General features: G+C 34.9%; 1 protein-coding gene across 4 annotated transcripts in view; it reads right to left on the bottom strand.

The window, feature by feature from the left end:
• Positions 1-14587, bottom strand: part of STXBP5 (syntaxin binding protein 5) — a 157836-nt gene that overhangs the window by 129286 nt on the left and 13963 nt on the right. For all 4 annotated transcript variants that reach the window (XM_059083446.2, XM_059083450.2, XM_067010979.1 and 1 more), the window contains exon 3: positions 2203-2284. In XM_059083446.2, the coding sequence (XP_058939429.1) occupies positions 2203-2284 (82 nt within the window). The remainder of the gene's footprint in view (positions 1-2202; positions 2285-14587) is intronic.

Here is a 14587-nt window from a genome sequence, read left to right as displayed (position 1 = left end):
TTTGTATTTCAAGGAAGAAGAGAAGATGTGGAGCCAATATGGCAATCACAGCTGACCGCCTAAGGTGTCTCACTTACCTACATGTGGTTTTCCAAAACTGAAAGCAAATAGCTTTGCCCAATTGTCAGATTCCCATAGCCATCACCATGTAAATATTCATATTCTGCTAAGCATTTTTTAAAACTGTCATTTTTTTTTAAACTGTCATTTTTAAGTACTTAAAAATGTAACAGTTAAGCATGTAAAATAACAGTCATATCAAAGAACTTTATGATAAATTCTATAGAAACGCAGCTTGTGTTATGAATAATAAGAGCATCAACTAGTGAAGATTTCTAAAATTTAGGTGTATAAGTAATCTATTTGCAATGTGTTATTTACATTGGCTCATACTGCTTAAAAAAAAAAAATCTCAACACAAGTATAAAGATGGAGAATAGGTTAGTGGTTGCCAGGGATTGGGGACTGAGAGCAGGAGGGGGTGCAATTAATTATAAAGAGGGCATTCCTTCATGGTGATGGGACTGATCTGTAACCTTGTTCTTGCTGGTCATTACATGAAATGTATGTAGGGAATAAAACTGCATGAAACTATACACACATACACACAATGAGTGCATGTAGAAACTGGTGGTGAAATGTAAATAAAGTCTGTTGTCTAGTTAAGAGGATTGTATTGATGTCTTTCTCATGGTTTAATATTTTGCTATTGTTACATAAAATGTTACTATTGGGGGAAATGGGGGAAGGGTACATAGGCCCTCTCTATTCTGAAACTAATTGCCAGTCTAATTATTTCATAATAAATTTTTTTTTAAAAAAAGGAAAAATATGGTAGGATGGGAATAAAACACAGACCTACTAGAGCATGGACTTGAGGATATGGGGAGGGGGAAGGGTAAGCTGTGACGATGTGAGAGAGTGGCAGGGACATATACACAGTACCAAATGTAAATTAGATAGCTAGTGGGAAGCAGCTGCATAGCACAGGGAGATCACCTCTGTGCTTTGTGACCACCTAGAGGGGTGGGATAGGGAGGGTGGGAGGGAGGGTGACAATAGAGGGAAGAGTTATGGGAACATATGTTGTAAAGGAGAAACTAACACACTATTGTAAAACAGTTATACTCAAATAAAGATGTTAAAAAAAAAAAAAAAGGAAAAATAATCTCACATATGGATTCAACAACTTTCTACACTGTGATATTTTTATGTGTGTATTTTAACATTTTACAATGTCTATTATTCAGCCCTACACAGAAAACTAAAGTTTTTAAACACTTCCTCTGACCCTGAAAAACCTATACTACTGCATATCATTTGGATCATAGTTTTACTAAAATTTTTATATTACCCTCTTTAACTCTTTACATCAATACTGCCTCTCTTAAATCCTCTGATATAAAGAAAAGATTTTTCAAAAGCCGAAAGTATCGAGTATTTTTTTTTCTCTCATATACATCTAGAAATTTATTCCATGAAACCCAAGGACTTAGGGGCAAAAAGAATGCCCACAAACTATCCTCACATCTAAATACAGCAGAATCTTTTCTAGAGTAATTTTTCTTCTAGCTTTTCTAGCTTCTACCTTTTCCCTCTAGCTTCTCCTACCTGTCACTACTTGCAGTAAACATCTACTGTCAGAGCTGCTCATACTTTTTTAAAACCTGCAAACACACTGTTTACTCTGCTAATAAAATGATGTATCTCTAGCTCCTTCCAAACTTTACACTCTATCAGAAAGAAAGGCATCAATTACTTCAACCAATAAGTGACACAACAAGAACTTTGGACAATAACCAGTTTCTAATGGATTTTGGTTTCCTGGATGTATTTCAAAACAACCCACTGGAGAAATACAATTTGTCATTTATAATAAGGTCAATCTTTGAAATAACTTTAATGTAGATTTTTATATGTTACATAACTTTCAATATTCTTGAAATAAAATTTAAATGCAGCACACTGTACCAAAAAGATCTACCTTATGCCATTCTATTTTCAACACTGTTTTGAGAAACATCTTACATTATTTATGTAACTGTCTGTGATGATGCCTTAAAGTGAATTACTATTAGCTCTGACCTACAAGAAATTCATTTTTGTTCAAATATTTAAATATAATTGCATGCAAGAATTCTGAAAGACGGGATGTGGCCCTATTTCATACATAAGCAGGTGAGATTAAAACAATTCACTAACCTCATTAATCAGGAACTGGAGCTGGATTACTGCAGCTCCACTGTCATGTTGGCAATAACATTCTACTCCTGGACGACCAAAGCTGTCATTAGTTTCATTAAGGAGTTTATGGTATGTGTGAGCTTTTTTATAGCAATTGATAAGTTATATAATAGACTTAAATATTTCAATGACCCGATACAGGCTATTTACTAAGGTTGAGATTTAGAGTTAGGTGATTACACAGCAATCTAATCAGCTAGTTCCTGTTGATAATCAGAATTTTCAGATTTCAGGTCTAACAGAAATAAGACAACTGTCCCTTCTAGAAAAAAACAATTAAAAACAGCAATATACAGAACCAAGCTACATATATTTAATATACTTTACTCTGGCCCAAGTCTTTTTCTTTCCCTTAAAGTAAAAAGAGAAAAGGGAGTTGATCTGTAGCGCTTCCAATTTTGCTGAGGTCAAGAAACAAACCTGAAAAGTAGACAAATGTCATTTTAGAATATTGCTTTTAGGTACAATCTTCTTACTGGCACCTTTCATTCCTGTAGTGTCATTTTTTAAATAGTGTAAGCTAAAAATATAATGAAGAACCACATAACTATGTTTGTAATTGTGACAGGTTATATCACCAATGAATGTAAAAATCTTTTATAATATGCTTGAACACAGATTAATATGTAAATATCCATTAATTTGCATATAAGAGGAAAAGCACAGCATTTTCTATGTTAAGCATTATAGTAAACTTGTCATATAGATTAATTCATTTAATCCTCACAACCATGAAGAATATGTAATTTCCCCCATATAAACAGATAAGAAAGCTGAAGCACAGAGAAATTAACTTGTCTCAAGTCATACAACTAGAAAATATAGCAGAAATTAAATGTGAATAAGCATTCTAGCTCCAGAGTCTATACTCTTAATTGGTAAGTTGTGCTGAGAAAAAAAAAAACAAACAAAAAACCCCAAATACTTACAGAACTTACTACATGCCAGGTGTTGTTATCTGCTTTTTACCTTCATAAACTTGAGATAAGTTAGGCATTTTAACACACTGCTGCACTAATATTTTCACTAGTTAATATTAATTGAAAATAAAAAGTTAAATCTAAAAATAAAATTTGATGGGATTTAATAAAACTATAGCCCTCTTTATACAAAGTCACATTCAAGTGAATAGACTATTTCTATATTCTATTAGTACATGCCCTATGGTTCTTCTTAATTAAAAATAATTGCACCTCATCATCTGAAAAATCTACAAACAACAAATGCTGGAGAGGGTGTGGAGAAAAGGGAACCTTCTTGCACTGTTGGTGAGAATGTAAATTAATACAGCCACTATGGAGAACAGTATGGAAGTTCCTTAAAAAACTAAAAATAGAATTACCATATGACCTAGCAATCCCACTACTAGGCATATACCCAGAAAAATCCATAATTCAAAAAGACACATGCACCCCAATGTTCATTGCAGCACTATTTACAATAGCCAGGTCATGGAAGCAACCTAAGTGTCCATCAACAGACAAATGGATAAAGAAGAAGTGGTACATATATACAATGGGATATTACTCAGCCATAAAAAGGAACGAAATTGGGTTATTTGTAGAGACATGGATGTATCTAGAGACTGTCATACAGAGTGAAGTTAAGTCATAAAGAGAAAAACACATATCATATATTAACTCATATATGTGGAATCTAGAAAAATGGTACAGATGGACCGGTTTGCAAGGTAGAAATAGAGACACAGATGTAGAGAACAAACGTATGGACACCAAGGGGGGAAAGCAGCGGGGGGATGGTGGTGTGATGAATTGGGAGATTGGGATTGACATGTATACACTGATGTGTATAAAACTGATGACTAATAAGAACCTGCTGTATATAATAAAATAAAAATCTAGAGGGGCTACATCCAAGATTCTGAAATTTGTATGGATGTGTTCCTCTGACTTCTTCCAAAAAATAATTGCACCAAAAGGTTAAATTCCTATTTTCTATATAAATATTTTCCCCTTTGATTTCTAGAAGTCTTTCTAGGTGATATTTATTTTCAATGGCTTTTATTTCATTACTAGCAATTAACTCTTCTATTATTTTATAAACTAGTAGACTAATTGAACATGTTTAGCCTATAGTATCCTACTCTTTAAATACGTCAGTTTTTATCACTCTTATTAATATCAGTAGTAGTATTTTTGCTACATCAATTGCCCAAATGCAACTACATGAAGCTACATTTGAAATTGCTACTATTGGCACTTAGTAGTGCCACATCACACCCTGATAGGCCAAAGATAGGTCTACATTTCTGTTCATCCATTTCTTTTGTCAGATGACAGCAGAGACCTTCACCTTTTAGCCAGTATTTCTAATTTCTAAGTAAGTGTAAGAAATTACTAATTTCTAAGTAAGTCTAAGAAATTACTAATTTCTAAGCAATTCTAATCTTTCCAGTTAAAATTCTTTCTGGCACCAGCAACTAATATTGCATATTCTATATTCACACCTTATATACATGGAGTAAAATTTCTCTTATCTGACCAGATCAGGATTAACTAATTAAAAATGTAAGCTACTGTAGAGGATTAAAAATTCTACTTACCTATTTTTTCATAAAACATATACAATTCTGCTAATCTTGTGATATTCGCCAAAGATTATTTTCTTTAAGTGTGGATCTATTACTTAGGGTTCAGAATTGTTTTTCTTAAATAAAACATAGCTGTAACTACCCGGGTATAAGATTTGCAGTTTAATTTTTTTAATGGCATTTTAAAGATACTGGAAGTGCAAACTAAGTGCAACATTCGCACAGTCTTATTATGTCTTTTCCAGTCATCTACTGCTTTCTCATCCATACAGCATCAGACAGGAAATTTTAACTGATTAACCTTCATGAAGTCTTTCCAAAGTATCTATTTTGGATTTTTATATTTTTAAAAACACTATTTACATTCACATTTCATCATTATCATCATATATTATTAAAGTGAATTACTTGATTATAATATCAAATATAAAAGGCACAAACAGATTTGTGAATACACAAAACAGATTCATGGTAAGTAAAGAATATGCAAACACCTTTACTAATTTGGGCCTCCTGGAAAATAGCCTACTGGTGTTCAAACTTCAGTATGCTGTGGGCATCTATCAATATTTATTCACAGAGAATGAAAAGTGTCTGTAGGGACTTCCCTGGTGACACTGAGCGGTTAAGACCCTGAGCTCCCAATGCAGGGAGCCTGGGTTCGATCCCTGGTCAGAGAACTAGCCCCCATATGCATGCCGCAACTAAGGAGCCCGCCTGCCACAACTAAGACCCGGTGCAACCAAATAAGAAAATAAAATATGAAAAACTAAATAGATTTTTTTTAAAAGTGTCTGTAAATGCAGAAAGTCAGTTACATGGAGATCAAGAAAGGTTTTACTCTTACTCTGTGTGTGACACTATTCTAGACAAAACTGTACTTTTTATGACAGTATTAATATAGTCATTTTACTTCTAGCTAAGATGATAAATATATTTTCTTAAAAATAAGAACCACTTACTGAGTATCTACTAAGTTTTAGCCACCGTGTCTTAAATCCTCACAGTAACTTTAGAAGTTTGTTATCCCAGGAGTTCCCTGGTGGCCTAGGGGTTAGGATTCTGGGCTTTCTCTGCTGGGGCCTGGATTCAATCCCTGGTTGGGGAACTGAGAACTCACAAGCCACGTGGCACGGACAAAAATAAATAAATGTTTGTTATCCATGTTTCACAGATGATAATTCTGAGGCTCAGAGAAGTTTTTTTTTTTTTTTTTCCAAGGTTACTACTGATTTATTTCCCTTTTCCTTTGGAAAGGGTAGTAAGTACTGGGCTGCAGCCGACCCTGAAGGGTCTTAACACTAAAAAAGCCCTATAGGGAAAATTTTTATAACAAATCATTTCTTCATAATAACAGAAAGTTTAAAATTAAATTTTAAGTAATGAATATTGCTTATATACAATCAAGAGATATTAGTGTGGAAAGAACACAAGTTTCAGAGCAAGTAGTTCTCAATCCTGGTGGTATCAGAATTCTGGCTGTACTGCAGATTTACTAAAGCCAAACTTCCGGAGAAGAAGCTTGAGTGGGTATTTTGTTGTTATTCTATCCATTGTTATTGTTTAGGTGCCACGGGAACATATGAGGCACAGCGAGAATTAAGACACCTACTTTCAAGACCATGCCAGTTCCATAATTAGTTGCTGGGATCTGCGGAGAATTATTACACCTCTCAAATTTCTCTATAAAATGCTATCTAGTCTAGCTTGCAGAATGGTGGTGAGAATTAAAACTGTAGACTAACCAGATGGTGGCTATTATTATTTAACACAATGTATTCACTACTTTAACAAGAATTAAAGTTATCTTACAATGAACAAATCATAATGTAAGAATGTCAACTCAATATATTAGATCACAAAAGACCATGTCATAGATGCAAATATTCATATCCTTTCCTACCTATAATGATTATTGCATATATGGTTCTCCTAATATTTGGCATTACTAAGTTTTAACAGTTTTATTAAAAAATGGTCACTCACTATCACAAAGGTCTTCTTGGAAAATTCACGTTTATTGTGGCTATGTCCAAAACTACACGAGAAAACAAAGTATCTGAAATTAAAACGAAGAAAAACCAAAAGGAAAGATTACATATAAACAATCTGCAAAGATATTTTTTATATGTAGAAATATTCACTTATTAATCTGACATTTGCCCTTTTATGTACACATGAATCCACTGTAAGGCAAATCCAAATTACAGGCTACACTGAATATTTCTTGGTATCAATTTATCTTACTTTCTAATTCTGAACTCCAATGTATTCTTTTAAAAATGTTGCAATCTTCCTATCTTAGATACCTTTAGTCTCAATTTTTCTACTGCTCACCTAGCTAGAGCTTTGATATCTACCTAACCCTTACCAGTCATCTTTGTTTCTGGAGTAAACCAGCAATTTACCTGACCCGTGACACAGGACAGATACTTCCTGCACAGCTACACTCATGGTTTTTGTCCAGATAAGCACCATCACAACTCCTGAAGAGGAGCTGCAGAAGGCAAGGCTATTTGGTTGGGAGCAGAGTCATTGAATACAGACATGATCTTTGAGTTCAGACATGATCCTCAGGGTGAGCAGACATTCAGTCCTGTCTAAAACAACCATAAGACATTTGGTCCACACCAAAAGGTTTCTGATATTGGGTCCTGTCCAAAACCATTTTGCATAGACCAAATATGCTCATGGACATTTTGGATAGGACTAAATTTTTTTTTTTTTTTTTTTTTTTTTTTTTTTTTTTTTTTGCGGTACGCGGGCTTCTCACTGTTGTGGCCTCTCCCGTTGCGGAGCACAGGCTCTGGACACACAGGCTCAGTGGCCATGGCTCACGGGTCCAGCCCTCCGCGGCGTGTGGGATCTTCCCGGACCGGGGCATGAACCCGTGTCCCCTGCATCGGCAGGCGGATTCTCAACCACTGTGCCACCAGGGAAGCCTGATAGGACTAAATTTAAAGAAACTTTTGGCATGGACCAAATGTCTTATGAGTGTTTCAGACAAGACCAAATGTCCTGCATTTTTTAATAAAACTGTTAATACTTAGTAATGCCAAGCAATAGGGGAAAAAGAAATATTTAAGGAAAAAAATAACATAATAAACCTACCAGTTAATGAAGAATAATCAGGAAGACATATGTAATGACAGATAAGCAGAAACAAAGACTAGATCCACTAAAATCTTTTATTTTATAATACTGTACCACAAATTAAAAATCAAAATAAGCATTCATCCAATTGTCTAAATGGTTATTATATATACGTATATATTTGGTTGGAAAGGGAGAGAGAAAAGAGGAATTTGGACGCTTTTAAGTACATCATCATCATCATAGTAGTTAAGATTTGTTGAACACTTAATGTGTCAAGCACTATACATGTATTACCTCACAAGGAGTACCCTCTATTATAAGCTCTGTTTTTACAAATTAGGAAACTATGTACAACAAGGTTAAATCAATTAGCCAAAGCCATACAGCTAGATAGTTAGGATGCTGGGGTTTCAACCCAAACATTCTAACACCAGAACGTACAAAGATAGGCAGACACACACACAAATCAAACCTCACTGCCCAAACAGCCAATTTTCACATGTAAATGTCACTTCCTGACTTATTTTAAGTCATTTTAAAACTGGAGAATTAACAATGAGGAAATACTTAAAATCAGTATCACTAAAGTCAGACTTGTCTAAAACAATAAAACTAGACCAAATGTAACTTTTAGTAGAAAGTAAACACCATAAAACCAATTAGGCATAAACAATAAACCAATCAAACATTTTTTCTAGGTTTATTTTTCATGTTTGTTCATGGTAATAAACACCTATTTTAATAATGAAGCACTATGGACAAGCAGAATAAGCAAAAAGCTGGAGTTTTTTCCCTCAAAATCTGGAGTTCTGTATCTCAAAATTTCAACTAAAATTAGAATAGTCTCCTTACAAATATCATCATGTGTAAAATGATAAGCCAACAAACATTTTAGAGACTATAGCCATGTGAGAGGAACAGTTCTTAGTAAAATTAAATAAGATACTAAAATGAGTAAACAACCCTGTCTTCAAAAAACAGAATCAAAACACTGTATTAGTAGAATAAAGGAAAAAAAACACATGATCATCCCAATAGAAAAATCCAATGCCCTTTCATGATAAAGCACTCAAGGAGAAAGGAACTTCCTCAACTTGACAAAGGCCATATATGAAAATCCCACAGTTAACATTATTATACTAATGCTGAAAGACTGGATGCTTTTGTGATAAGCTCAGGAAAAAGACAGGATGTCCACTTCTACCATTTCTACTCAACATTATACAGGACATTCTAGCCAGGGAAAACAGACAAGAAAAAGAAATACAAAGTGTCCATGTTGGAAAGGAAGAAATAAAGTAACACTATCACTACACGATCTTGTAGATGGAAAACTCAAAATCTTAAAATTTAGAATAAACTAAAATATTCAATAAAAAACTATTAGAATGCATAAATGAGGTCAGCAGGGATGCACAACGTAAGAACAATATACAAAAATCAACTGTACTTCTACACACTGGCAATAAACAATTTGAAGTGGAATTAAGAAAATAATTCCATTTACAAGAATGTCACAAAGAATAAAATACTTTGGAATAAATTTATCCAAAGAAGCGCAAGACTTGTGCACTGAAAACTACAAAACACTGTTGAAACAAGATCTAAGTAAATGGAAAGACATCCCATACTCATGAAACAGAAGACATAATAATTGTGAAGATGGCAATATTCAAACTGACCTACAAAATTAACACAATATCAGAATCCCAGCTGTTTGCAGAAACTGACAAGCTGATCCTAAAATTCACATGGAAATGCAAGGAACCCAGAACAGCAAAATAATCTTGACAAAGAAAAAAGTTGGAAGACTCACAATTCCAATTTCAAAACTTACTACAATGTTATAGTAAACAAGACAGTGTGGTATTAGCATAAGGGTAGATATATAGATCAATGGTATGATCTAAGAGTCCAGAAACAAATATTTATGATCAATTGACTCTGACAAGGATGTCAAGACACTTTAATGGAGAAAGAATAGTCTTTTCAACAAATGGTACTGGGACAAACAGATATCCACATGAAAAAGAATGACTTTGGATCCCTATCTCACACTATATACAAATGCTAGCTCAAAATGGAACAGAGGGCTTCCCTGGTGGCGCAGTGGTTAAGAGTCCGCCTGCTGATGCAGGGGACACTGGTTCGTGCCCCAGTCGGGGAAGATCCCACATGCCGCGGAGTGGCTGGGCCCCTGAGCCATGGCCGCTGAGCCTGCGCGTCCGGAGCTTGTGCTCAGCAACAGGAGAGGCCACAGCAGTGAGAGGCCCGCGTACCGCAAAAAAAAAAAAGGAACAGAGGTCTAAATGTAAGAGCTAAAACTATAAGACTCTTAGAGGAAAACATACGAGTTAATCATTGTGACCTCAGATAAAGTCATGGTTTCTTAGATATAAGACCAAAAGCACAAGCAACAAAGAAAAAAAAAAGATAAATTGGACTTCATCAAAATTAAAAGCATTTGTGCCTCAAAGGACACCATCAAGAAAGTGAAAAGACAATCCACGGAATGGGAGAAAATATTTGTGAATCATATCTTATAAGGATTTAATATCCAGAATATATAAAGAGTTTAACAACTGAACAAAAAGACCACCCAATTTAAAAATGGGGAAAGAAAAATGAATAGACATTTCTCAAAAGATATGCAAATAGCCAAAATATATACGAAAAGATGTTCAACATCATTAGTCATTAGGGAAATGCAAATCAAAACTATAATGAAATATCACTTCACACCCTCTTGTATGGCTGTAATAAAGACAACAACAACAAGGTTTGGTGAGGATGTGGAGAAATTAGAACTCTCAATTATTTCTGGGAGGAATATAAAATGGTGCAGCCACTTTGGAAAACACAGTGGCATTTCCTCTATTATATACACAGAGTTAACATATGACTCAGCAATTCCACTGCTATGGATAAAAATAAGAGAAATGAAAAATACATACACAAAACTTCTACACAAATGTTCACAGGAGCATTATTCATAATAGCCAAAAAAGAGGAAAATCCAAATGTCCATCAACTGATCATTAGATAAATAATATGTAGTAGACTTACACAATGGAATATTCAGCCATAAAAAGAAATAATACACACTACAATATGGATAAACCTTGAAAATATAATGCTAAGTAAAAGAAGCCAATCATAAAAGACTACACATTATATGACTGCATTTATATGAAATGTCCTAAATAAAATCTATGGAAAAAGAAAGTAGATATGTGGTTGTGAAGGACTGGGTAGAGAGGGTGATGGGGACGGATTGCTAAGAGGTATAAGGTTTCTTACTGTGGTAATGAAAACATTCTGAAATAAAAAACTGCTGATGATTGCATAACTGAATATAATGAAAAGCACTGAACTGTACTTTAAAAGGTTGAATTTTATGGTATATTCAAATATTTCAATACAATGTATCTTAATAAAGATTCAGCTTGAATGAATGAAAACAAATAGCCAAAAATAAAAGACTGAATTTAAAGCAAAAATGATTGTAGTTACTAATGAAACAAGTTAAAACATTATATTCTTAAATATAATTTAAAAATCCCTTTTATCTGAGATTTAACTGGAGAACTTTGATATCCTGTGCAGTTTCTGAAGATACACTTATATCCTACAAAGTTTAAAAATAAGAATATGGAAAGCTGTATTTTTCATGAACTCATAACTGACTCATAAATTATCCCATGTTTAATTATGTAATTTAATTATGTAATATTCTGTGAAATAACTTTCTTTGAGCAGATATTCTGCTAAAAAACCAAGAAAGACTTTTAAGGGTAAATTGTTCCTTCCTGCCACAGTAAGAATACTAAACCCAAGAGCATAATTTTAATCCATCAGACACCCTGAAGATTTCCACTAACTTCTGTTACCACTTCTTCTAGTACATTCTTAGACTTTTAGCAAACAGGGTAATTCATAACTCTGTAAGTATTCTAGCAAGCCTTCAAGGTGTCTACTCTGAATTGGCTTACTTTTCTGTGAATAAAAGGTCAGTGGATGATTTTTATTTTTAATGGCCTAAGTCTTGAACCATAATGTCATTATTTTTCAATAACGAAGTTAAAATCTAAATACCACATAGTGTGGTCAAAGAATATTGATGAAAAAGCATCCTTAAAATGAAAAGAGGGTGAACTTTAGCGTCAGATCAACTCTACCATTTACCCTGAACATAAACAACAAATCAATCAGCACGTGAAAGCTTTCATTTCTTTGTTATTCTATACTGTTATGAGGAATAAATGGGGGGCAACAAATAAATTTAAATGAATAAATGGGGGGCAATAAAAGGGGCAGTACATCATACATTTATCCTGGTCAAGATAATACAACCTATTCAAAAAAATAAAACTTCTAGGGCGTCCCTGGTGGCGCAGTGGTTGAGAGTCCGCCTGCCGATGCAGGGGACATGGGTTCGTGCCCTGGTCCGGGAGGATCCCACATGCCGCGGAGCGGCTGGGCCCGTGAGCCATGGCCGCTGAGCCTGTGCGTCCGGAGCCTGTGCTCCGCGACGGGAGAGGCCACAACAGTGAGAGGCCCGCGTACCGCAAAAAAAAAAAAATAATAATAAATAAATAAATAAATAAAACTTCTAAAAGTAGCAGATAACCAGAGAAAAAATGGAAATACATATACTGATCTGTGATAACTAAGACAACCTATGTGTGCTGCAGAGTTCTCTTCTGTGAACTGCTTCGCTGCCTCTTTCGTCTCATCAGCGTGAGGATCACCTGCAACTTTGAGACTAGACTCTTCAACCTCATAATCAGACTCCATGGTCTTTTTTTCTATTGCTGGTTTTCATATCCAGTGATAACACTGCTAGGAAGAGGAATAATTCAAACCTGGAATTCCAGTTCCTTTCCATCTTCATAAATATTTTGTACAGCTTCACAGCCCTGTCTCCAAAGGCAACGAGAGAGCAAAGTGTCAGCTTATTTCCTTATGGTTGGTTATACCACAAATCTCAAGATGTTATGATTGCTTTAAAATGACACCCTTTCTACACACACTGCACTGAACATGATTCTTATCTACTATTCGTCTCACTAAGAATACTACTACCCTGTCTACTAAACATTTAACCAGTACTTCTCAATTCTGGATCTACATGATAAGCATCCATGGACATTTAAGACAAAAAAAATTACAGATATCAAACCCCATGCCAGACACACTGAATCAGAATATCTAGAGAAGAAATCCAAACACATGCTTGGGCATTGTTTTGGTTTTTTTTTTTTTCAGCTCCACAAATCATTCTAATGTATATAGCCATGGTTCAGAACAATTGCAAAACCTTGTGGGCAAAAGTATAACTAAGCATTATCTTCCACAAAATTCATATATTGATAGACATACACACATATTGTATACATATATGAATAATTAAATTATCCTATTTGAAGAAAGTCTGAAAAATTATCATGAATCCCCTTAATATCTCATCACAGGTTTTACTTTCCAAACTTCTAAAAATTTGCTACTTCCATCTGAACTAGTTCTAATCAACTTGATAGGAATATGCTCAAAACAAGAACTTAAGTCTTTACCAAAGTTTAAGATAGTGAAGAACATCTCATTTTGTATTTTATGACCTATGAATGTATTTGCAATACAAAGCCTTTGTCAAATAGCAATTATTTTCACTTTCATAGTACAGTACCCCTAACTCTATAGTTTCATCTGCTTGACAAACGTCAATTTAAAAACCTCTTTTTGAAGATCATGTGTTTTTCACCTATAAAAATTAATAGACTTCCTATTTCTCGTCCAGCACATAAGAAATTTGGAAGTTGTCATTCTGTCCTAACAATAAATAAAAAGCTGTTCAAACTAAAAATCAACAACTCTTCTTAGATTCATAAGACAAGTGAGGTCACAGGGCAAATAAATGGCTGCCCCTAAAACTGCAGACACAGATAAGCCAATACAGAAAATCACAACTTACTGAAACAAACCAACCAGCAGACACCTCTGCAGGAATCAGTGCTGGGGCAGGAAAACCTAAACTGTACTTGATGAACTGCTGGAGGCCTAAAGTAGACAAGCTGTTAGAAACTCCAGGAGGACCCAGTCATGGGAGGGATCCCCATACATTAGTGAGTTTTACCTCCATGGGCTCTACCAGGTTCTCACAGTGACTATCTGAGAAAAATCCCCTCGTACTTCCAGGAGGGGGAAAGGGAAAAGCAACCATTTTTAAATACACTGGAGCATTCTGTTCATAATAAGGTCTGCCCTCTGGAGAAACTAACGAGACCCTAAACTGCTGGGGGCTTATCAGAGCCTAGCTGACCTGAAGGAAGGGCAATATCCAACTTGAACCCACTCTAGCCACCCTGATTCCTCTGAGGGAGGTGGGAGGAGAGGGGAATTGAGGAGCACCTGCGTGCTCCACAGTCCGGAAGCACAGGTTCGCTAGAAGGCTACGACCTAATAGCGCTTCCCCTCCCCTTACCACCAAAAATGGATCTAGACACAGACCTTACATCCTTCACAAAAATTAACTCAAAATGGATGGTAGACCTAAATGTAAAACTCCATACTATAGAATTCCTATAACACAGGAGAAAACCTAGATGACCTTGTGTATGGCAATGACTTTTTAGATACAACACCGAAGGCACCATCCATGAAAGAAAAAAATGGTAAACTGGACTTGATTAAAATCTT

This window comes from Kogia breviceps, chromosome 13, assembly GCF_026419965.1.
Source record: "Kogia breviceps isolate mKogBre1 chromosome 13, mKogBre1 haplotype 1, whole genome shotgun sequence".
NCBI lineage: Eukaryota > Metazoa > Chordata > Mammalia > Artiodactyla > Physeteridae > Kogia > Kogia breviceps.
This window is presented reverse-complemented; position numbering and strand designations above follow the sequence as displayed.